A 26,589-nucleotide genomic window follows, 5' to 3' on the forward strand; every position below is an offset into this window, starting at 1 on the left:
GAGGACGACACAACCCAAACAAAGACCATGTGTGTGTTTGTGATGCATTATTTATGTGGGGGAATCCTATGTATTATATATGCTGGGATGAGATATGGTAATGTAGGGTGACCTCTGTTTGACAGGGGCAGTGCCTTTATGTATAATGAATGAGTGTGTGTAATAAATTATGAGATAAGGGAGAGTAATCCGGCATGGGGGTACTTCATGTTGACTGGGTGGAGAGCAGCAGGGAGAAAGGGAACAGCAGCCATAGCCTGCCCTCTAGTGGTAAAGATAATTGGGTTGGAGCTGCAGCAGGCACCAGACCACAGCCTCAAAATCACCATGTAAATGATTCAATGAATGCTGACAGTGTCATAAGACGTCGCTCTAGGCTCAGGGAATTTGTGAGGGGCATATTTCACTATCTTTGGGCATTTTAGTAGAATAAACAATTAGTTTTATTGGATAAATATTCAACAGATTAGTTGATGCTGAGATTAAGTGTTTGTTGCAGCCTTATAATCAACTTCTCTTTAAAACAAGGGAAGGATTCTTTAACGGAATATTGTTTTGGATTACACTGCACACAATATTCCCTGTTACTTGAACCATAATCTAATGCATCTTTAAAGGTTATAAGGACATCATGATACAGTTGTTTCAATATCTTAAAGGGACAGTTCACTACAAAATCAAAAACACATATTTTCCCTAGTAATTGTAGTGCTATGTATCAGTCTAGATAATTTTGATGTGAGGTGCAGAGTGTTGGAGATATTAGCCGTAGAGATGTCTGCCTTCTCTTAAATATAATGGAACTAGATGGCACTCAGCTTGTGGTGCTCAAAGCGGCAATAAAATACATTTGAAAAACTGGACAGCAATGTCTCTTTCCAGAAAACATGACCCAGTTACTCAAGATAATCCACAGACCTTGTTGTGAGCAGTTTGACATAAAGAAGCAGAAGGAAGTGTGCATCTACTGCTAGCTCACCTAGCCTTACTGGGCTAGCTAAAGTTACAACTCAGCTGAGGAGGACTTCTTTAATGTTTATATCTGGGGCTGTCACAAACCCAAGCCTCTCGTCCATGAGTAGATGCACTTTTCCTTCTACGTGGTGATACATTTCGCAGGTGTAGTTCTGTAGAGAGAAAACAGTCCCTATATAAATCTGCTCACAACAAAGTCTGTGGATGATCTTGAGTAACTGGGTCATGATTTCTGTGTTGCTCAAAGTGCCAAAAAGAACATTTGAAACACTGCATCCAAACGCCAAACAGCAATGTATCTTTCCAGAAAACATGACCTGGTTACTCATGAGTAGATGCATGCTTCCTCCTCTGCGATGATACAGTTGGCGGATGTAGTTCAGTGGAAAGAAAACCGTTCCTACATGAAACTGCTCACAACAAGGTCTGTGGATTATCTTGAGTAACAAGGTCATGGTTTCTGAAAAGAGATGTTGTGTTGAGTTTTACAAATGTATTTTATTGCGGCTTTGAGCACCACAAGCTGAGTGCCATCTAGTTTCATTATACTGGAGAGAAGGCAGACATCTCTACAGCTGATATCTCAAACACTCAAAAACTCACACAAAAACAATCGACTGATAAATGGCACTAGAGGTAAGAGGGATTTGGGGTGAACTGTCCCTTTAATTATATAGCTTACAATTTGCTCTGTAGCAGAAAGAGACAAACACATGAGCACAGCTGCATTTGCTTTTTTCCTTTGTTTGTAAGTTTATTGTTTTTGTCTATCATCAATCTTTCTCAGTCTTTCTCCTTTGGCTGCCAACAAATGTTGCCTTTTGTTTTGCCTCCTCACACAAAGCTCAGCATAAACCTGTATAACAACTAATTGAGGGCCATGACCAGATACACAATAACACTACAGGGACCTGAACTGTGTTGCAATTGATTTCCTGGTGACTAGGGGTGCATTTTTGTGGTTACCATGGAGACGTCAAGCTGTGGCCAGAAGTAGAGGAATTTTTCTTAGTTTGGTTGGACAAGCTAGCCAGCTTTACACACACACACACACACACACACACACACACACACACACACACACACACACACACATAGACACACAGACTCTCCCAGAATCCTAGTTTACAGTGAGATAATGTGTTTTTCTTCGCTGTACTTAGAGTTGGTCAGTGAAACATGAAGCTGTGTGCAACTGAGTCAAATTTTTTGTGTCATATCTCCTCACGCAAGTTCTCCAAGACTAACCAAGGAAGCACAAGGAACACAGCTGAAGTCATTCTTCAACAGACTCTGTGAATTCATGTGAAAATCAGTTAACGTAATTCTTCTCCATTGGTCATCAAGTCACAAGGTGATGTGTTGTCTTAGTGAGACAGATTGACGGAAACTCTGTCAGCGTGCTATGACCTGTCCGTCTGATTCACGAGTCAAAGAAAATCAGTGTTCACAAAGGCACATTACACAATCAATAACGCCCAGACAGACACCCAAACACTTTCACATTAACATGACTGGGATATTCCTCTGTAGTCCATTTTACAGCAGACGACAAATGAAGGTTAGAGACTCTTTTCCTTCAAACTGCTCAGTCTTCGCCTCGTGGAGACAGCCAGCTTTGTGTGTGTGTGAACTGAACAGACAGGTGTGTATGTGTGATGTCAAAAACAATACATTAGAAGATGTTCCAATTATAGGAGACTATGACGTTTCAAAGACTTCCACCACCTGGGTAACAACCACTACACAACACAACAAACATGCCGAAGCTAAAATAGCTCACATTGTTTTCCAAAGTGATCTCAACATGAAACCTTTTGATCCAAGGAATCGATGGCTGGTTTTAAGCAAAGCTCATTCTGCACTCGACAGCTCTGACTGATTCCACATTGGCTCGGCAGGAAGAGCTAGCATTTTTTCAAAGACATCTGCATTCTAGCTCTGCCAGGGGGCTCCGGTGAGCCAACGCTGCGAGGGGTCCTCCACATGGAAGCCTGTTGGCACAGCCAGCGGGCTCGCAGCTGAATTTGACAGGATGATCTCTGCAAGGGGGCTCGATGATTGTGACATCATTCCCTGACTCTGCCAGAGGGCTGTTCTCTGACTATGGCAGAGCCAGCTGCACCAGGGGGGCTACAGCTGCCAGTGTCAAGGCAGACACTGTGAGGGGGGCTTGTGATGCATTACAGAGGAGCTGATCAAGGCTTTGTTGTGCTGGTAAACCACTAGAAACAGGCCTGACTGCAGCTGTGGGGTTGTAACAGTTGGCAGGTGGAAGGATTCACCTCACAAGCAACGCTAAGATCATTAATGAGACACAAGTGTCCTAGTTCCGGCAGGCTGCAGCACCATGAGGTCATTAAATATTCTTTACGCTACTCAGGTTAATGAAGCAGGTGTAAAAACAAATCATTTTCAAATAAAAGATAACACAACTTACCCATTCCCCAGATCGTCAATATCATCATCATCTTCATCATCCTCGATCGGGCTCTTTCTGCTGAGGTCGCTGTTGCTGAGGTAATCCCCCTTCAGAAGGGACGGGTCCGAGTCGTCCAGCGCCTCGATGAGTTGGATACGAGCCGTGTGGCTGATCCGGAGCGGGACGTCCGACTGGGTGTTACCTGTGGACGGAGCTTCGCCAGCCTGCAGACGGGGGCTAGCCTGACCCTGGCGCCATGACAACGGAGAGGAGCGATTTGACAGGCTGGAAATTGAGAACGCAGCGGCTTCATCGCTGTCGTAGCACACGTTCCCCTCCACACAGCTATGGAATGAAAGGGAGCATACATTTTAGGGTTTCTTGAGAAATATCACAGCAATGAGCTCCCCTACAGAGTTGAAAAGGTCAGGTACAGTTTAAACACACAGGAAGTAAGTGTCTATATTCCATTTCCTCTTTTTTGAAGGACCTGCTTCCTCCATCCAGACATCTTTCCTCCTGTCCCCACCCTGCATCCTCTTCTCTCAGAGGGACCTCGGGCTAAGGGATTATGCTGCGTTCACATGGAACTGGGCAGAAGGTAAACCGGATATCATTTAAATGGACTAGAGCAGGACAGTAAAATAAGGTCAAGCCGGCACGAGGCAGGGTACACCCTGGACAGGTCACCAGACTATCACAGGGCCGACACATAGAGACAGACAACCATTCACGCTCACGTTCACACCTACGGGCAGTTTAGAGTCACCAGTTAACCTGAATGTCTTTGGACTGTAGGAGGAAGCCGGAGTACCCGGAGAAACCCCACGTTGACATGGGGAGAACATGCAAGCTCCACAGTAGTCATGTATGTATGGCAACATGGCATCACCATCGCATCATATCATCATGCCATTCTGTCACACTGTTTGTTTTTCCTATGTCATCCAGAGGGTGTTGTCCATCTGCTATTCCATGTGAACACAGCACTCGTTGGGTTCCAGGTGTCTGTGTATGAGTGCAGTGTGCTCCGTTGTATATTTGTACACATGCATAAGTAATATGTGTATTCATGTTATTTTCCTGTCAGCAAACATGCCTTTATTTTCCTCTGCGCCCTGCTGCTTTATTCCGGTGCACGTTTGTGTGAGTCTCTCTACAAATACCAGCCTCACTAACGTCATAATATCATGCATCCCCTGTGCTAAAGCAGCACATCACCGCTCAGTGCTTAGGGTGAGAATGATGAGCATTAGCGTATTAGAACTTCCTGGCTCTCAAACTGTGTGACAGTATGCTACATTAAAATTAATCTTGTCTGCAGGATACAGAATCATCTCCACAAAAACCATCAATGGAGACATTTTCAAATGACACGCTGAACCACTAACATCAAACTGGCAGGAAAGACGTGGAGAGAGGATGAGAGTGAGGATGCTCCCTGTCTTGTTAGAAATGGATTTTCACAGGCTTTCTGCTTATTATGCACAGTATATATCAGGAGAAGTATGTGTAGACAAAACAGTTCACTTGCTCACCAACCCATTTGTTTAATTCATGCAAATCTCACACTCTAAACACTCGTTTTTCACAGGAAATATGACATCTTGTTTGCACAGGAAACTTCCGCCGACAGGCTGGAGGCCTCAAAGCAGAATGTCTTTAGGGACAGCAGGGAGTGATTCAAGGTTATTACAGTACCATAAAAGTATGAATGGCAAAGGAAATGTATTCCAGCGGGGAACCATCTGCTGATTTGGTCTTCATGGAGGGAGCTCCCACTGAGGGACGGAGAGAGGATACATGGCAGGAGACGCATGGACAGGCAGACAGAGGGGAAGCTCTCAAGGACAAAATTGGAAGGCGCGCTGAATCAGTCAATGAAAGACAGGAAGCGGAGGGAGGGCGAGGACACACGAACACTCACATACACTTAATCACAGCATTATTGCGTGTCTTGTTGTGTGCATGAATACGACTCGTGAGTGTGCATTGGCAGGGTCGGCTTTGAAGTCGGCTTTGAGCTAATCCTGCTTCAGTTCCGTATTAACAAACGCAGAGAGAGAGCAGAGCAGGCGGAAAATGACAGACTAATGGCGACTGGTCTATCAGGAATACTGATATTGATCTGAGAGCCCACAGGCAGTTAACCACCACACCCTAGCACACTGTTAGCAATGTCAATAAGAATCTGCCCATCTCAACTGCTGCTCTTTTTCACTTGTTTGTTTTCTTTGTCCTTTCTTTTTGTCTCTATCAAACAATACTATGTGGTCCTGTTTGTGTGTGTGTGTGTGTGTGTGTGTGTGTGTGTGTGTGTGTGTGTGTGTGTGTGTGTGTGTGTGTGTGTGTGTGGTGACTGACCTGTGGCTGAGCTGCACCCCTCTCAGGCTGGTCATGGTCTCCTCCAGGTTCTGTCGAAGGTCCAGAACATTTTGCACAGTCCTCTTCCTTTGGGACTCCGGGTCTGCAGGGGAGCATGCACATAAACACAAAGAGATATTTTTAGACATAAAATGCCATATTATGTTATAAGTGGATGACAAATGATGATGTTTCCTCTACTGGCTATTAAAAATATGCAGACTGACAATCATAACTGTTCAGTGGCCAAACCCAGAGACCAAAATCGAATCATCTAAGGCTGAAGCATAAATCTACAAGAGGGCCCAAGTTAAAAAAGTATCCTGAAGTATACCTAATTTAATTATAGCTAACTTGCTTCCGTGAGCACATGATTAATGTGCTGGAAGTGTGCTATTTCATATGCACTTACAATGTTTCTTAATGTACTAATGCTAAGTCATTAGTGCTCAAGACACACTGAATTACAATAAAGTGTACTTAAGATGCACTTAAATTAAGTACACCTTTTATTACGAATACTTTACTTTTAAAATATGTATTTTTTTCTACTTTAAATATATCTCAACTAAGTTTTCAGACAAATGTTAATATATTTATATCATAATATTTTATAATCAGATTTTTAAAAAATTAATCAAATTTTAATTTAAAAATAAAAAATGTGTTGACAATATATCTTAATTATCATTTCTTTTAATATGTAATTACTTTCAAGAGCACTTAAAATATAATTTAAAGAAACTTCAAACATACACAAAGTTGTTTATTTTTGATAAATAATCATCAGTAATAAGTGGGTAAAGGCAAATAATAGAAAAGCTACAACAGTCCAATAGGATAAGGGAATTTAGAGCACTTTACTGTAATGCAGCCTTTAAAACCAGGAAAAGACAATGCTTATATTACGATATCTAGTCTCATATCACAATATCAATATGATATCAATATACTCTCCAGCCCAGTTAAGTACACTTGCTTTTATTTTAGTGTTTCTTTAATAAATAAGACTTAATTATTCCCACGTCACAGAAATTCACGTTACAGCAGCTCAAGAGTCAGAAGCAATAGAAGAAAGCAAAAAATGATTGAGTGCCAAAATGGGTAAAAAATATTACAAAAATACAAATTAGATTAAATAAAAATAAAATAATATAAAATCTGTATACACCTTTCACTTACACAGATACGATATGTTCATGATTGATAGTTGCACATACTAAGTTCATTGTTTGTACATTGAAAATAGCACACTTTTAGTACATTGCTAATAAGCACATTAGGTATACTTAGATTAGGTCTAGTCCAGTTTACTCTTTTTTCCTGGGGCTAACAGGCGGAGATGAGGAGAAGATGAGGAAAAGACCCGACAGAGGTAATAGTGGCAGCGTATGCACAGTTGTTTTTCCAGATGGCAGTGGAGCAAATTAAATTAAATATGATACCAGTCAGACAGAAAAAACAACAGAGGAGACCTTTAAGACCAGACACGTCTCATACTCCGATAGTATCCAGCCAGTGCACAGTCACATCACCTGCCATCTGTCTGCTCTTTCCCTCCTCTCCAACCCACCCTCAGTCAGTCTTAGTGCCCGCTCGCTGCACTGTGCCCCTTTGCCCCTCGTCCAAAATAAACCAAAAGCCTTTCTCACCAGGGGACACATTGGCATTTGTCTCACCCCTTTCCAGTTTGCTATAATCTGCTCAGATTGGGCTATATGGATTCATGCTGGGCCATTCAGCCAGACTGCCGTTTCATGTTTGTGTGTGTGTGCGTGTGTGTGTGTGTGTGTGTGTGTGTGTGTGTGTGTGTACAGGCAACTCCCCCTGGGGGTTGGAAAATTGGATGCAATAAAACAACCAAAGTGATTCAACCACTTAGTGCTACGGACACCCTGTATCCTCAGGAAACATGTTTCAGTTTACCTTCTTTATAAAACCATGTCAATCTGAGAGCCTAATCTGGAGTTCTGCTGCCGCTTTTGTTGCTACTATCATAAAATCTTCTCAGCTGCAAGCTCACACCCATCTCATCACATGTATCCTCACATAAACTGTAAACTAATCAAAACACCTAAGCTGCATCACATGACCTTGACCTTTGCTCTCTCCGCTACTCTGGGTGTTTACGTATGATGTCAATGGGGGGATGGTGGTGAAAGAGTTATGGTGGTAAGATATGGGACAGTCTATTCACCCCTGAGGTTCAGCTCAATAGGCCATTAGAACTGGCCAGATGAGCACAGCAAGAGATTTGCTATAACCAAGGTGAAAGAGAGGGTATGACAAAAATATAAAAGTAAAGTGTGTTACAAAGTCGTTCTTGTCAAGAAAATACACTATATCTAATGCTCATCATTTTCTAGTTTATATATCGCTGATTTTTATCTGGACTTCCTGTTTCCACATTTAGAAATCTGCTTCAAAATGTGCAAGATGTAACTTTACACAAAAGTGACAGCAAGTAAACAGGGTCGAGCTGTTGTGGTCAACGAATTCAGTCCATTACTTCTCAACGACATTCATGATCCAATGAATCCCAATTATGTTTGGATCCATTCATACATTCCCTCTAGTTTCACTAGCACATTGACATTTTTGGCTTTTAGTGAAATATCTTGACAACTAGTGGAAATCTTTCCAGGGAAATCTGGTACATCCTTCCATCCATTTTCATCAGCTTATCCGGGGCCGAGTTGTGGGGGCAACAGGCCGAGAAAAACACCCCAGACGTCCCTCTCCCCAGCAATGCTTTCCAGCTGCTCCTGGGGGACCCCACGGCGTTCCCAGGCCAGATGAGATATGTAATCCCTCCAGTGTTCTGAGTTTGCCCCAGGGCCTCCTACCAGTGGGACGTGCCTGAAACAACTCAAGCGAAAGGCGCCCAGGAGGTATCCTGATCAGATGCCCGAACCACCTCAACTGACCCCTTTCGACGTGAAGGAACAGCAGCTCTACTCCAAGCTTCCTTGGGATGTCCGAGCTCCTTGGCCTATCTCTAAACTCATTTCGGCCACTTGTATCCGCAATCTCAGTCACTACCCATGGCTCATGACCATAGGTGAGGGTTGGGACAGACATTCATAAAACCAGAGAGTGATTCCTAACGAAGCTCAGCGTAAGTTCAATCAGGGAGACTTTCTTTATGCTATATCCATTCACAATTCTTTCTCTATCCTACTCCTACCACTTCCACCAATCTGCTGACTATGGGTGTTCCCTGTCCTGGTTAGCCAATCAAACTTTCCAGTGGTCTCCTTCAGCCATTCATGTTGCTGCTGTGAACTTTTTACTCCTCTTCACATCTAGATCTTCAGCTCCCTCTTCATCTCATCACCACCATCACCACCACTAGCATCTAGACTCCATAGGGGGGAATTTCAGAGTTCCTAGTCAGATATTTCAACTGGGACGCCCCCTGAAACCAGATTTCTGACTTAGAAACCAGAGGAACCTACCCAACCTCAAAGTTGGCTGCTCTTTGCATCAGCAATAGCACTTATATTTGTTGTGTCTCATTTAATCAGTCTTGCACACACTTGTGTCCATCTTCTATCTGTAGACATGTTAATACGGTGTTTGGATGCACAACATAGAGTGCAGTGGGTTGTTATCAACTGGTATTGCTAACAATGGCTAACCTGGCTAGAATTAGCATTGTTACAAACATCTTGGTTCTTGGTTTTCCCAGCTCCTACCTCTGACTTCTGAAGTAAATTGAACGCAGCATAATGACATTCCCATCAGCCTCATCTGTACTTTTTGTTTAGTGTTAATTAGAAAATGACAGCAAGCTAGCCCGTTCAGCTAAGATGGTGAGCAATGGTAAACATCACATGTGGACAACATTAGCATGACAGCAGTGCCATTGTGAGAGCATGTTAGCATGCTGTCATTAGCATTTAGCTCAAACCCCAGCTGTGCCTTAAAACAGCCTCACAGAGACTCTTAAACATTCAAAATAAATCCCTTTTTATATACTGGGTCAGTATATACAACATATTCTAATGAGTGAGGAGGGCAAATCATGCGCTGCCAGGGATGTCAATCTCAACAACAGCTGCAGACTAAACACTCACGCTCACATACACACACACATATGTACTTGCACAGTGTGTCTACTCACATGCACACACTCACCAACACACCGAGAAACACTCACACCAGCTCTGATTTATAAAGCTGGATTGATTTGTCCTGAAGAGAATGGCCTACTGGACAATTGATTAGGCAGCCCTGGGGACAGGCAGCTCAGTGGAGAGATGATGAAGTCATTGTGATCCAACCTTCTGCCACTCACGCACACAGAGCAAATGTTTCGTAACAATACATATATATATATATATATATATATATATATATATATATATATATATATATAGAACTTTGCTCTGCTGGCATGAAAGGTAGTGATGCACAGAGTTTAAAGAGACACATTTCAGCTTTCAAATGGTGCATTTTTTGTAATGTGTTCATACAAGAGGTTTAGTGGGAACAAAGAACTCCTTAAACATGCAAATACAGACAAAACCTGACACATACTCAGCCACAAGCACACACACACGCAGGCTTTAATTGGCCGATTTTAATTATCCTAAACGTGAGCTTTGTTTAACATCGGCGTCAAATTGATTAGATACGGTCTGCCTGATTGCGCATGTGCCTATGTGTATATGTGTGTGTGAGTCCGTAGAAGACTTCCTGTTCTGCCTCTGCCCTGGCCCCGGTGGTCCCAGCTGGCATGGGGTAGGGGTGTAGTGGTTGTGATGGGGGAATTAAGGATGCAAATATCCCTGTCAGCCCTGGCAGCTCCCCAGGGGTGCAGATGAATTACACTGATCTGGTTTAAACAGAGTGTGTGTTAGTGTGTGTGTGGAAGTGCCTGTGTGTATGTATCTGTTGGGACGGGTGTCCTCCACCTGCCTCGTCTCGATACACTTGTGAACACACACTCCAGCTCTGAAGAGGCTGTGAAACTAGCCGAGGAGCCTTTCATAATGGCCCACTCAGACTCTTTGAAATGAGAGTCAGCAAGTTAGAGTGAGAGTGTTATTGTAAGTGCGTGCGTGTACTGCATGTGCAGGACAACCTCTGCATCCTAATGTGGGTCTGCTCTCAGACAAAACAGAGAGACAGACAGACTCAAGGGAAATAAATACAAATTTAAAGGTGTAAAGGACGAAAGAAAAAGGTCTTTTTCATCACAATAAGAGTAAAGATGGCAAGACAACATAAATGTCCAATGGCAATAAAGAGAAACACAGCCTTTCTCTTTTACTGTGTGTGCTGTCAGATCACAAGCACATTAAACAGACTTCCTGCCTTTTGAATTTGCAGCAACATTAAGGAGTTTGTTTCTGAATCGTCAAGACAGTGAGGCTTAGTTAGATGTCCACATGGTGCTGAAAACTGAGGATACATAAATCTAGAAATGCATTAAAAATTACTCGGAATTGTCTCATGTCAATCCCATAAAAGGAAAACAACCAACGATGCATTAGTCTGGCTCTCATTACTTCCCCACTCCCCGCCCCGTCTGCAGCTCTCAGCACTCATTTGCTCTTAGTGAAGATAAAAGATAGAAAATGAGCCATGGATATATTTTCTCTTTTTAAAAGCTAAATTATCTCCTAAAATATCTGGACACTGTAGTTTTTAGCAAACATAGCTCATAAAGACGCAAATGGGTTTGCTGAGGACTAATATCAGCTGAGGATTAAAGGAATACCTCACGCCCTAAAATGACCATTTACATATCAATTACTCACCCCATGTTACATTGAATTTCTGAGGAAAACGTTGTTTTTCGTGAACGAAGAATCCAAAAACATAGAAAATTCTTGATGAATTGAAATCATAGGGGTCCATGTTTAACAGCAGCAAATCTATATCAAAATTTCATCATGATACGATATTATATTGATTCTTTGGACAATACAATATTTGCTGATATTACAATGTCTGCCACAATACGATTTCGATTCAATGTAATTTAGCGGCCTGCGATAGATATAAGACGATATCATCTGCCCATTCAACACAGTCTGTCACAGAAGAAGCTGCCACCCCTTTGTTTTTTTGCTTTTGGCCACAAAAGATAAAAACACCACATAAATAATGTAAATAATACTAACAGCGCAGTAAAGTTTACTTTAACCTGACTGCACTAGCACACATAAAACAGAAGAAATGTTTTGATTTCAACCCAAACCATCATTTTTCCTAAAACTTCAGGACTATCTGATGTAAAGCCCTGAAGGCAAACTTCTCCCAACAGTCATAAAACATGGATTAAAACAACAGCACTGTTTAAAATAAGTATCAAATTCAGTTCAATAATATCTGTAAAAGTTAATGGGGCAAAACAGTTTTTCTTTTGATAGAGACTCATTATTAGCTTTAGCATGTTTACATTGCATATATTAACCTAGCGGCTAGCGGACTTTTTTTCCTCTTTTCATAGCTTAACAATTTACATGTAACGTTATTATTTTTTGTACTCACTGCTGGTTTAAGTCACTGTATCTCCCAACAGAACAGTAAGGTTGAATTTCAGCCTGCATGTACGTTTTTTCAGTATAACACTGTTGTAACAGAGCAGCTAATGTTGCTGTAGTGAGAAGTTAGCAGGATGAGATGCCCGACCAGGAAGGTAATGTTACATCGTGTTTAATCTCGTAACAGCATTGTTTACATACACCATGTGCCCTGTCTGATGTCCTGTATTTTCTCTGAAGCCCAAAATATTTCCACATTACTCATTTATTCCCAAGTAAATAACGCTATTGCCCATTGTCTTTCTCTTGGCTGCTCATCTTCCTGTCGCTGTTTGGCATTGGATTGTTGATCATTTAATCGATAAATCGATCCTGATCGATGGGTCATTACACTCCTAATTAAATATCAATTTACAAACTTTTACACAACTCATGCACTATAATCCAAGTGTCATTTATGCAGTCGTATGCTCAGTACCTTCCAAACAAACAGCCCTTTCCGACGGGAAACTGAACTAAAAGTGGAATTTATCAATGCCCTCTTCAAAGCCAGACTCCATTGACAAAAACATTAATTTTACCTCTCTAAACACGGGAGCTGCTGGTCTACTACTGCCTTGATCGGTAGTTTGTGTTACTGTATGACTTTGGTAAAACCTGCCTCTTTCAAAGCAACAAAGTCACACAACGACACAAACAAACTAACTGATGACCTAAATTCATCAGGAATTTTCTCTGTTTTTGGATTCTTCGTTCACTTGAGGCATCTCTTCACAAATTCAAGGTAACACAGGGTGTTACACAAATGTTCATTTGAGGGGTGAAGTATTTCTTTAACATACATTTAGTGTGTGAGTGAGTATTTTCAACAGAAGGACAGTGCATGTAGGTTTGATTAAAAAAAAAACAAAAAAAAAACATAGTGCCTGTGTTTACCCATAATAAAGGAACATGTCACCCAGTGCGACAGTGTGACTCATCTATGTGTTTTTAATAGTCCTTGGACAACAATGGACATCTGTGGTACAGTTAAAAAAAGCTCTATCAGACAATAGGCAATATTATTCATGCGATTTGTTGACAGTAAGAGAAATACAGAATATTGGAAGCCTTATCTGTTGAAGTGTAGGAGGTAGAGACAGTATGTTTTATGATGCGAGAGTCTGATGGCTAGCAGAGTGAACGAAAAATACGAGAGTGAAACTGCTGTTCACTTGGTTTCCTCTCTTGGGTCACTTGACTCTGCTCTCCATTAGAAAGAGAAAATAAAACTCCCCAAAGACAGTAGTCTGCCATTGTGTAGGTATGTGTTTGTGTGGTAACATCACATTCATCTTTGACAGCATGTTTCTGTGCTGCGACTGTAAAAGCGTGTTCGTGCATCTGCCCGCACATGAATGTGCATCTTCGGTGCAGTTTTGCAGAATATGAATGTACGGCTGAGTAATGGCTCCTGTTTCTATTCTTTCCTTCCTTCCCTCCGGAGTTCATTTGTCCCTGTCGCGTCCACGTGTGCGCACATACGTTAGTGTCACCTCGGGCTACAGTGCCCTTATGGCATGATAGATGTCTGTGATCGAGCGCCGCTGCTGCTGCATCGTAAAAGGTCTGTACCTCCAGCGACGTGTGTAAGTCTTTACTATAGTCTTAAGCTTCCGAAGTGTTTTCACGGCATTCCTGACAAGTGACATACAAGAATCACACAAACAGGATGTTAGTATAACCTGTGATTTTTGTCATTGTTTAGGTTTTTACGTCAAACTCTGAGGATATTTCTTTAGGGCATGTTGAGGCAAAGGTAGAGGATGTGATGACCCAGATATGCACCTGTCCCAATGTATGTATGAACCTGCTAAGCTACTAGTTTTTTGTATTTTATTTGAAAATACATCTTCCCTCTTTCTCCTCTCTGGCCACTGTCTCCACTCAGAGGAGCTCCTCAGCCATCTGCCGACCTCAGACAGTTTGCAAAACAGGAAGCATTACAACATACAGCCATTCCTGCACATCTGGACAGAGCGGACAAACACACGCTTAAGCACCCAAATGTGCATCCATGCACTTGCACACACATATGCACAAGCAACCGTGCGCTGAACTTCATCCGTTTCACCGGGATGTCGCAACAGGATATTAGACCCTTGAAGATCATAATCCGATATGTGACATGAATGAGCACGTCGGAGCACAATACTGCATCTGTGTGCGCTAAATTCGAACAGTTGTTGGTTAAAATGCGAAGAATGCTCACATGAGAAGATGCTGAGAGTTAGCCAGTGGTGGTTTGGGGCAGCTGACTGTGTTGAAATCCATTTAAAGATGGATTCCATAACGGAGACAGAGAGGATGAGCAACACACTGTTTCAGACAACTCAGACATGTGGACAGACAGATGAAAATATTACTAATAGGTTCAAAATCCTCTGTCCAGCATTTAGCAAAGTTAAACCCTTCAAACTTCTCTGTCTTATCCTCTCAGTCCAGATGTCCACCCCCCCACTTCCCCAAAACCTGGCTCTGAACATTGACCCAGACACGAACATGCAACATGTAAACACACTCCCCGTATCTCCTTAACCACAGCCCTATCTGCTTAGAAGTCAGAGAGCTATCTGCTTACAGTGGAAGATGAGGAAGCTTTGAGTGACTTGAATGAAGTTTACTTTCTTAGAAAAAGAAGGTCGAGACCTCACCAAGGTAACACCAAAGGAACACATCACCTCTAGCCCTGCTGATTAGGCTTCAAAACACAGAAACAAGTGTGTGTATGTGTGTATTCCTCTGTGTCGAGCTGCACTGGAAAAGATTAAAACACGTGTGAGGTGCTTTGAGGGTTAAAAGATAAAGAGGCACGATCTAAAACACACACACATCGCACATGAACGCACATGGTATGCAGATGAGGCTGTCACAAAACCATCACCATCACCTGGAGGAAAAAACTGTTTGATGGAAACGTCACAAATCCAGAGCTCTCAGCAGTATCTCCTGTGCTTCCTGTGTACGCTTTAAGACTTGCATCTAAATCAGAGCCAATCTAAATACAGACAGATGCACACACACACACACACACACACACACACACACACACACACACACAGCCACACAGCCACACAGCCACACATTCACACACATGCTGCATAAACCCAGCAACGAGCCTCGGCAGACCATAATGTGTGGCAATGTTTGGGTGTATTTTTGTTCAAGAGAGTTGTTTCCTGTGGAACTGTATTTTACGATGTGCTTAAACCGAGCAGCTGCAGCTCTGCTCTCACATGTCAGACAGACAGTCTGCTCTCTGTGTGCAGTGCCTGCGCTGTTAATAAGGTGATGGGTGAGACAGTTGAACTGATGACAGCAAGAGAGCAAGTAGCAACTGAAAGTTTACAAAACGATTTAATCCCTTGGTTGATTGATTAGTCTTTCGGTCAATATAATATAAGAGAATGGTGGAGGGTGACAGCTTCAAATGTCCGGTTTTGTCTGACTAACAGTGCAAAAGATATTCAGTTCATGATCACAGAAAATTAAAGAAACCAGAAAATATTCACATTTCGGAAATGTGAACCACATGCTGGTAAAATATGCAAGTGGCTGGTAAATTTGCTTTCCTCACTCGCAAAAAAGAAACCTAAGAAAAAAAACTACGGTAATGGATTGAGTGGCTGGTAGATTTTGGAATCCACCATCCACAGTGGCGGATGGTCAAAAAAGTCATTTCCAATCACGATATTCTGATATCTATGAATATGTATGAAGATACTGTACATTTTCTGGAAAATGAGAACCTAATATAACCTAGATATTTTCAACACTGCACCAGGCCAACAATATCTTCCTTTACTGCCCAAAAAAAAGTGTTTCCACTGTTTTCATTCTGCAGCAGTGCAGCGAAATGAATGACACAAGTGTCTGTGGTGAGTTCACATGTCTGTAACAACAGCAGGACAGTAGAGCGTCTGTTAGCTTAAAGGGATAGTGCACACCTGAGCACAGTGCACAGAGAGGCAGTTAGAGCTACAAGTTGTGTTGCTACCCACTCTCCCCTTGGAGTGAGCAACGTGCCAGGCTCAGTTTAAAATATTGCCTGTTAAATGCTGTAATGCTTGTCAGCAAGTAGTAAATTTGGCCATGTGTGCTCCAATTAATTTGGCTCAGCTTTAACACACCAGTCATGATTTTGTTTTAATGGAAACTCAACGTCTGGCATTTGCTCCTGGTGTTTTCACCACCGTTTTGGAAGAAGGAAGTAACAGGTGCGACAGGCGAACCAGCTGTAAAAGTGACATATTATCTTTTTAAATAAGCGCTATGCAGTGGATCCAGAAAGTGATAAATATTCAAAAAAGCAGGCTAACTAAATATATAAAGAATATTTGAAGTGTTAAATTTGAGAACGGAGTTCGGTGTGGCAGTAAGTGTTCAAATGTGTCACATGTAACCACTAAATAATGATGGCTTGTGATCAACCCTGAAGTATATTTATAGATAAACAAACAGGACCTGAGGAGGTGACCCCAAGTAACGTCCCTGTTTGCCTCTCCTTGTTGGATGAGTTTCGGCCTTCACCACTGACCACCAGCACTGCCACTGTAGTAAGCTCACCACAGCACTGTCACAAGACTCGGTCGGATGCATGTGTGTGCGACTAATCCTGTGTCCTTATAGCGGCTAAATCATGCAGAGGGCTACGTCAGTAACAAAGGGGACTTTTATCTGAGACGTTACATGAGAGGAAAACACAAATAGAACAGAAATAGATGAATACTAAGCATTCCTCATCACAAGGCGACCCACATAACTCATCTTGTGTCTCTGTTTTTGGTAAGATTAGAAAGAAAATACATCAACAAAAGATAAAAAAAAAAAAGAACAATAGTGGGACTGAAATACCTACATTCTCCTAAATGTAATGGTAAATAAAAAAAATACATGTCTTTTTTCTTTATCAGTCTTGTTTATTCCATCATTATATTAAAGCTCAGCACTTGCACCAGTGTTTTACCTGGTAGCAATTTAAGGGTAATTTCCCCATGACACTAATTGTAGGTAAGTTGAGTTTAAGTGTGAGAGCTCCAGTGACATCAATAAGCACTTAAATCTTTCAAACATCAATACCAACGTTAACAAATACACTCGTGCTACTGTTACACTGCTGGCTACAACAAAACAGTGTGTGTTATAAATTATATAATCCTAACAGAATAATAACTTGCTTGTTGTTTTTGATAAATTGTGTGTGTGTGTGTGTGTGTGTGTGTGTGTGTGTGTGTGTGTGTTACGTAAGAGCTGATGAAACAAAAACACAGAGAGTACTAATATGATTTAGGAGGAGGATGTCAGGAAGCAGACAACACTAATGCAATGGCTCCTGCATTAAGTCCTTAGAGACTGACCACAAGGCATTGTAAACACACACACACACACACACACACTACTTACATTCAGCTTATAGCACTAATATATTGTTACTTCGAGGAACATTGAGAGCCGGATTTGCAGTATATTGCGTGTCGATGACTGAATGACGCTCTCAGCTGTTGTGCCAAATGTTTATTATTCATTAAAGTACAATTTTTGATAAGCGGAGCCCGCGAGTCCATTTTATTTATTGTTTTAGTTGTGTGGCTGTACTTTATTTGGTTTATTTATTTAGGAAAATTTATTTATTTATTTTACATTTAAATTCCAATGTCTGAAAGGTTTTTTCTTTGAAGGGCTTTATTTGCATTATTATGCTGTTTTTACACTCAGTTTTGTTAAATAATCAATCCTGATTGGTCAGTTACAGCCTTCTAGAGTCTTTTCCCTCTGGAGAACGTTGTGATGGATGCAGTTCTGACGTTTAGCGGAAGCACTTAAACAATTTTAGATCAATAAATTTGTTTTTAATTCAAAATTTTGCGTCAAATATTGATTTTTTTTCATTAGTAGCCATGTAATAGGCACAATTATGTACAGTGAGCAGGACACTATTGCGCAGTGTTTACCCTAGGATATTTTCCAGCAGTGGTGCTGAAGTGCGTTTTATTTTGCAAAGCTGGAAGATACTTGGCGTGTCTACACTGACACTGGAAGGGCTTTTGACACACACTGTACACAATTATGGACGTCAAATTACATTTAATAAAATGTTTCCCAAACACAATATGCTGTTACAATCACTCCTGCACTCGGGGGCGGATGTAACATTTGACATCAAGTGTTTTAATCAATATTGTGACTCTAACATTGCTTGTAAAAACAACTGATGACTATTAACAAGTAGAACACAGTTAGAAGTTACCTACATAAAACATTCAAGAGGTTTTTGAGTAATGACATCGAAACCAAAAACTGTTACAACTGCCCCCGGTTTCCCCTGATCAACACTGCGTTTCTAGTCACAGAGACAAAATGACAAAAAGGTTTCGAGGTAAACTATGAGTGTAACAGACAGTGACTGTTCAGTGTGAGCTTCAGTTTGTCAGAACTGCCAGACCAGTGACGCTACTTCAGAGAAATGGTGTCATGTGTTTTTTGACATACGATCAGCCTTCAGACTACTTAGAACAAACATCCGCCGATAACAATCAGTGGACGATGGATCGGAGCACTCTTATCTGTGGTTGTATGCTATATAACCCTTGCTAGTCCCCGATTCTGGCTGCCCAAAGTAGAGATGGTGAGTTAATTGTGTATGCGGGGATTTCCAGCAATAGCAGCGTTAATCATAGGGAAAAATTGTGGAAACACCGTTACGTAATAAAACCCTTCAGGATGATTCAAGACCTCCCCCTTTCCGGCGGGTTCCTGCGTCACCCTGTCAGGGTTTATTTCGCAACAATGAGCTGCTCACAGTACGTTATTTATTACACGTTATCATTATATCAGTGGTATAAAATGGTCTCAAAATGGCAATAACATCATTTATCGCAATAATTTGTAGGACAATATATCGTCCAACGAAAGTCGTTATTGTGACAGGCGAACACACACAACAATGAAAAATTCTTCTGTCTATGAATACTCCCAGTGACAAAATCCCTGTCACACTAAAAAGATGTCCTCTGTCCTCCTCCTGAAACACTTGTACCAGAAATATCCTCTCTGCTGTCTGACTGGTGACAGAACACTGCTACCCGTCAACTCACATCAGAGTTGAAAGGGAGGAAGAGGAGGGGAGGGAGAGAGAATCGGAGGGATGCTTTATTCCTCACTTTCCTTGGGCGTTTGCATTTATTTGGCTTGTCACCGCCTCCTCGACGGGGAGGACGACTGCCCTGAATCCTTCAGTCAGCGAAGCCCGGGGTGGAATCAGCCGCTCCGGCCGCACCCGCATCACATTAGAGACTCAGCACTGCGATCACAATGGAGGGACCGAGGATGAAAAATACCCTGTCACTGCCAAACGGATGAATACAGGCAGAGTATAGACAGGAGAGGATATCAGTGACTGAATGTGGCACACATTGAATGTGTGTGTGTGTGTGTGTGTGTGTGTGTGTGAGCTTTGGACAGTTAAAGCTGCAGCTGCTTTGTTGTTATTTCCTGCAGCGCTGTTAAGTTCTCTTGAACAGGATTGTGTGTGTGTTTGCCTCTGTGTGCGTTTGTGTGTGTGTCTCCTTTTTTTTAGGCTTTGTCGATTTCTCTGTAGGGTTTATTGTTCCGCAGACAGCTGACGAGGACGCATCGTCTCCCACGAGTAGCCATCAACCACACAAACATGCCCACACACACAATACAATGTCACACTAAAATAATAAGCACGTTGGTGGTAGTCAAGGCTACTTTTATGAGCATTCATGTGTCACTGGGTGTTATTTAGTTCTCTTCTGCCGAGCCTTCACGGTCACATGGAAGTGATACAGTCCCCCAATTCCTACAACGGGCTCAGCCAACACCAAAACCGCACAACACCTCCAATCTTCTAACCTAAATCTACATTCTCTATCTGAAAATTCCCCCAAATATCTAAATCTCCATCCAAGCAGATGTCCTTTGGGTTTTAATCTGTAATTCATTTTAGCTTTGGTAGCTGGCCTTTTCCTGGGTGATAGATCTGTGATTAGTGGAGTGGGGGCTGAATCTTCTCATTATCTTTATGCACGGTCTAATCTGGGTGCTTGCTGGTGTCTTTAGACTGGATCCTCTCTAAACCGAGCCTGCCCCATGCTGGGAGAGGCCACTGCTTTAGGGAGCTTACCCTCTCGCATACACCTCATTATGGGTGCTGGATGGGACCGGGAGGTGTCATTAGTGGCACACATCTGAGGTTCAGTGCTTTAGATTACTCTGGCAGTATACGCTTTACAAGGTGCTGTTCGGGTCGGCTCGTTTTATTGGCAGAATTTTACAGAGTTTATCATTCCGGCGTCTATGTCTAACCTTGATGCTAATACCGTTAACGAGATATCTTATAAAGCGTGCTGCGTTTGGGAGAAGAGAGCTGCTGTGGACACACAAGTCAAGTAATTCTCTGAATCCAATTAAAGAAAAGCTCTTCATCTCTCTGTGGTACAACATGTATGTCCGATTAAAGAAAAACGGATTATACTGAAACTAATCCTAAATCACCTCGCAAGATAAACATATAGGCCTAACCTTGAGATACCCTGGATTGTTATTTTTTGTTCTTTTCTTCATTGTGTGTGTGTGTGTGTGTGTGTGTGTGTGTCGGGGGAGGGATGTTATCCTTTTTAAAGCCTCACTGCGGTTTATTTTCGCACTTTTATGATATTTCATATTTTTCAGAGTAATTTCCTGACAGTGTTCATTAGATACAAAGTTCGGCAAATATTTTTTGACAAATAATTTTGTGCTTTAGGTTAAAAAAAAGATGATTGTTGCTAAAAGGGAAAGATGAAGTACTGTATGACTATAGTAGAAGCTGCAGGTTATACATAATCCTCCAAGCTCGTGCAGGTGAGTTGTCATGCCCCTTTGCGCCTGAGTAAAACCAATACACATTGTTGTGAGCTAGCTTGTCATCTCATTTTGTACTTTAGCCACACTGGAGATAAAATGAATGTGGGCCATTCGCTGAGCAGATGTGCTGTGGATTGAATCTTTTTACTGGAGATACATACAGATATGGCGTACAGTTGTGTGAGTCGCAGGCAAAACAAGATAGTGAGCTTTCTTTTTGGAATTGTGTGGGATTATTCCTTCAGTTTTTGAACCCAGCACAGTGCTGTGAAACTTTTTCACCAGGTTTGTTAACATCTATAGAATACAGTAAGCTATGTAGGGTATAAGGGCGGTGACACATGCAGCGTTTTCTGTGCCCTCAAGTCCATTATTTTCAATGTAGATGCCTGGGATACATGCGAAAAAGAGGGGGCATCACTGTTGCAACACAAGCGTTTCTGAGCGCCTGTTTTTCAGAGATAAATAAAGTTTAAATCATGGAACACACTGCATACCACATGACGAGGAACAATCAATCACAGCCATCACATATCTTTCCTGTCTTCTGTAAATAAAATTTCATGATAAATATGGAGAAGTTCAGGACTACCCAGAGCTTTACATCTGTCCCATATACAATAGGCCTAAATAGGCTTAGCACACTCTTAAAAAACAACGGCTGGAAGAAGATCAACTCTGCACTTGGGATTTCTGGAAAGTAGGCTATGATACGATGCTGGTTGTGGTTGCTTAGGAACCTCAGATGCAACCTGCCACCACGTACTCCAAAGTTGGCACAGATTAGGCACAAGAGTCGCATCCAACCTATGGCATGTTTTCCAACAGTTAAAGATGGAGCATGAGCATCTGCTAGCCGGTACTGGCAAAATGAATGCCGACAGTGTGATTAGGACCCCAAAGCGGAGGCTGTGTTATGGCTAGTTTACTTTGGATAATTTTAAATTGACCGGAAATACTGATTTAAAATTAGGGTATTTCATTAACATGTTGTTGGCTTAAACCATGGCAGTGGATTATGTGTGTCTATCAACCACACCCCTTTTCTCTGATTGAGGAAGAATGTTAACCGAAAAACAGGAAGTAACACTGGCCAGACCCGGATTTAAATAAGTATTTCAGCTCTGTTAAGACAGTCTTTTCATAGGCTGTCTATGCAGTAGAAAGATACTTTTGAAACAAATGCACTTTTGAAATTGATGCTATATGACCAGAGAAAACAGAGAAAAGAGGCTCTGGTATTTGCTTTTGCCAAAGAGGTAGAAAACCTACAACTAAGAGACACAATGCCAACTGGCTGGCTGGTAACACTGATCTCATATTATAGTTGTGTTACAGTAAGTTTAAAAGTGTTTATAAAAACATTTGAGGCAAGAAATAGGCAACATAGTGACAAAATCTTGGTTTATATTAAAACAACAGAGTGTAGTTTTTAGTGTTTGAGCTCAGTTTTTCCAGCCTCTGTTTTCAATGTGCAGGAAACAGTGTGGCGCCCACTTCCTGTTAACAAATTCTTGTTATTACAGCTAAACAGGGCACTAAAATATGTTTCTATAGATCATTGTAGGTGAGAAATAGGCAATGCAGTAACAATTCTTGGTCTATATTTGATCAGCATTGCCTAGTTTTAACATTTGGCCGGTGTTTCGTGTGAGTTTGAGAGAGAGCAGCAGGTCTGCCTTTCGATCCACTTTGATGTACTCTTTGTGTCCGTGGTGGCAGCACGGGTGGCGTGCAATACAAAAATGTGGGCGTACAGCCAGAGAAACTCCAATGAATGACACCTTTTACATCATCTGGCAGAGTTTCACCGGAAAGGGAGCAGGGAGATCTAGGCACCGGTTAAATAGAGGATAGTTTACCACAGTTCATTTACACAGACAACCCACATTATTATGATACAAAGCTGTTTGAAAATCAGCGAAGCACTCTTGTACTTGCACGGCTGATGGTCTTTGGTTGTACATCCTGATTAGACCTCAGTGACATCCTCCATTATCTTTGCCTACTACTGTAGGCTAATCTCAAAAGGACAGTGTCACAGTGCATGCTGCTCGCTGTCACACAACGTAACATGCTCGACACACAGGCCCATTTTTCACTCCTTGTAGCTAACAAAGCTAACATGTAGCTTCCACAACAACAGGCTGGGTTAAGGTTGATTTTCCATGGTATACCACACTGTACAATGACATGTCGCTGTCACGTATGCGGGAAGCAGATGGGGAGAAAGTGGGACTGTGTATGGGAAGGGGAGGAGTGGATCACTGGGAATGATCCATTGAACATCCATAATCTATCTTCCTATGACAGAGCACACGGAGCAGAAACCAATTAGCTGTGCGTCCCATCGGAAATGGAGAAGCAGATACGATAAAAGATGAGCCCACAGCCGCAAGCTACAGGGCAAGTTACAATTAACCTCTCCCTTACACACACACGAATGAGTGTACACACACAGCCGTCCTACACACCTGCTGTGGTGTCGATGATAAACCTGGGGCAGGTTGTGGTAGACTGTAATGACCCAAAGCAACACTCGGTCACTAGGGATGCCAGGTAAAAATTTAGGTCACTGGCTATTACCATTATTTTACTCTTTCTCTGTCTCCTCCTCATTTATCTCCCTCTGTGAATGAAGTCGTCCCCTTATATATAAATCTCAAGTCTTACCCTCTACTTTCTTCCTGCCTGTTTGTTTTTTCCATCCTCCTCTCCCTCCTCCCTACCTGGCTGCCTGGCATAGGTGTGGCCAGCAACATTTCAACAAGGACTGGAACAAGGTCACACACAGATACACACTTCCCACACACACACACGCCGTGCAGAGTAAACACACACACATAGGGCTGCTGGGGCAAGGTCACACAAGCTGTGATTTGGGGTTGTGCTGCGGGAGGTGAAAAGAGAAAGAGGAAATGAGGAGTCGGGAGGAAGACGGAGAGAGGTTTGATGATGGACGGAAAATTATTTCCTCGCATCAAGCCTGATGTAACGACCCACTACACCATTCTCTCCCTATCTTCCTCGCTCTCTGATGCTATCTGCTCCCGCTGAGAGGTAGGGATGGAGAGAGAATGAGCAATAGATAGAGACGGGACAAAAAAACACAGAGAGAGAGTGTGTGTGTGTGTGTGTGTGTATAAATGAATAATGGATGCTAGGTGCAGATTTAGACCCCGGTTTGACCTATTAGTCACAAAATAAGTCGTCATTCTCGCAATACACCCCCATTAGCTGAAACTTATGCGTCCTGGTACATCCGCCCCCCTGATGTGTACGAGAGTGTGTTTTCATGTGAGGTACGTGTTTGAATGGCAGCATGCTAACTACCTGGCCATGCCACCCCCTTTAGATTCCCCTCCCTCCTCCCACACGTTGCCCCCGGTAACAGGAGGAAGAGGTGGGGGTATGGGGGGGGGGGAGATAGTGACCATCTGTCAGTGGCCCGGAGATCAATGGAACTGGAGGGGAGGTGGGAGGGAGGGAGGGGGGGTGAGGGAGTGGTGCAAGGCTAAATATGTGGCCCGCTGTGACCGGAGCCTGACTCAATATGCAGCCGTTTTATTTACCGAGTGAAAACACACACCCCACGAGCCACACTCACACGGCATTTAATAACGAATGGCTGATTTCTCGGCCCGAGCCAGGAGATGCTGAGGCTGTGGTGTTGATATGAAGCGCCCAATTTAGGCTCTAACTACCACACACATACGTGCATACATGTGTGATTTCAGTTTCAAATACAGGATGGTAGAGTTAGAGATAGAAAACCTGCAAGGCAGCGATACACTGAGAGGAGAAGGAGGGAGGCAACTGATAGGTTAATATATATCTAGCTCACTGTGGCAGTGGGTCAAATGAGACTAGGACAAAACGCTCCAGTGCTGGCTAATGAATCAACAACAAAACAATGTCAGCCCTCTGGAACTGCTTACTCCAGCTGCTTCGTGGGAGCACACAGAGCTAGTAGACACACATCCACACATATAAATACAACATAAATCAATTTCACACATATACACGAGGTGCTTTTGACTGCTACAGTGATGTAAACACGGGGATTTTCGGCACCTACAGAGCGAGGGACCTCGTCATCGTATAGTGAAAAACATGCTGACAGTACGCTCTGCTGCAATAGAGACTGAACTCATTTAAAATTCACTGTTGATGCCGAGGCTACAGCCAGACCTGGAGGGAACGGTTTGGGTGTAGAGAGGGGAGGATGTTTATCTTATTCGATGTCCACTAAATCAATAAGTAAGTGTTGTTAACATGTCGACATAAATGTACCCCGTCCTAAGTGGTGTCATGCTTGAATCTGTGTGTTTTTATGTAAAATAGAGATAAAAAAGCAGAAATTACCGAGCATTTGGCTGAAGAGCAGCTGCTCCAGGTCTCCCAGAACCGTCACCACCAACTCTGGATCCACCTTCAGAAAGCTCTTATCGTCTTCTCCTTCTACCCCCTTCCTCTCTTTCTTCTCCTCTGTTGACAGGGCTGCAGATCTCACCTTCTCCCCTAGTTTCTTACCATTAGTCCCAGTATTCCCAGCTCCATTGGAGTTAGCCTTAGTTGGGGGGTCTGCAGGGTCTGTGTCTACACTCTGGCCTGCCTCAGAGGCCTTGCTGATGGGCTTGACCTCGGCATAAGGTCCCCGTGGTTTACCAGGGGCTGGGATTCGACTCGGCTTGCCCCCGTTTGAAGTCACGGACGGGGAGCAGAAAGGTTTGGGTTTCCCCTGGAAAAGAGACTGTTCGGACTTTGATAGGGTCCGTGAAAGTGGTGGTCTCCCACCCCCAGCCTGTCCTGCCTTAGTCTGGCCCGGCTTGTTGGTGCCAGTGCCAGGCCGGCTCGTATCGTCACTCCAGCGGGGAGACTGGTACAGGTGCAGCTTCTTCTCAGCATCAGTGAGCACACACAAGTTGTTTAGTGATCGCTGCTTGCGTAGCCTGGACGGATTGGGGATTGGGATAGGGATAGATCCAGAGGAGGGCCGGTAGACCTTGAGCTCTGACCCGGAGGGACGTGACGGTCCCTGGGGCAGAGCAGAGGGCTTGGCCGGGGGCTTCCTAGAGGCCATGGCCTGGGCTGAAGTTTCCTGGCAGGAGACAGCAGCAGACCTCAGGTCCAGTTCTCTGGGCTTGGCCGTCATGCTAATGTTAGCCACATTAGCCTCCAGCATCCCTCCTGCGGAGAGCCAAGCAACAGCATCAGTGAGACACTCTGAGATACACACAAGCAGACTGAAAGAAATGGAGGGAGAAAAGGGGAGAAGGAAAGGTGTGAAAACGCAGAGACTGTCTGGTTCACCCTCCCTCTCTGCCTCCCTGTCGCCAGTGGGTCCAGACTCCCCGCCGTGCGAGACTGTGGGTTCACCCCTCTGTTGAAAATGACGAGTGGGTTAGTAGAGTGGCAGCAGCA

The 26,589-nt window shown here is 43.0% G+C and overlaps 1 protein-coding gene across 1 annotated transcript in view; it reads right to left on the reverse strand.

The window, feature by feature from the left end:
- LOC125892374 (neuron navigator 1-like) overlaps positions 1-26,589 on the reverse strand; it is a 148,603-nt gene that overhangs the window by 69,778 nt on the left and 52,236 nt on the right. Inside the window, exons 5-7 of the mRNA XM_049582353.1 lie at positions 25,531-26,355; positions 5,762-5,864; positions 3,416-3,742 (exon numbers count right to left, since the gene is read on the reverse strand). Coding sequence (XP_049438310.1) covers positions 3,416-3,742; positions 5,762-5,864; positions 25,531-26,355 — 1,255 coding nt within the window. The remainder of the gene's footprint in view (positions 1-3,415; positions 3,743-5,761; positions 5,865-25,530; positions 26,356-26,589) is intronic.

Source organism: Epinephelus fuscoguttatus, linkage group LG7 (assembly GCF_011397635.1).
Source record: "Epinephelus fuscoguttatus linkage group LG7, E.fuscoguttatus.final_Chr_v1".
NCBI lineage: Eukaryota > Metazoa > Chordata > Actinopteri > Perciformes > Serranidae > Epinephelus > Epinephelus fuscoguttatus.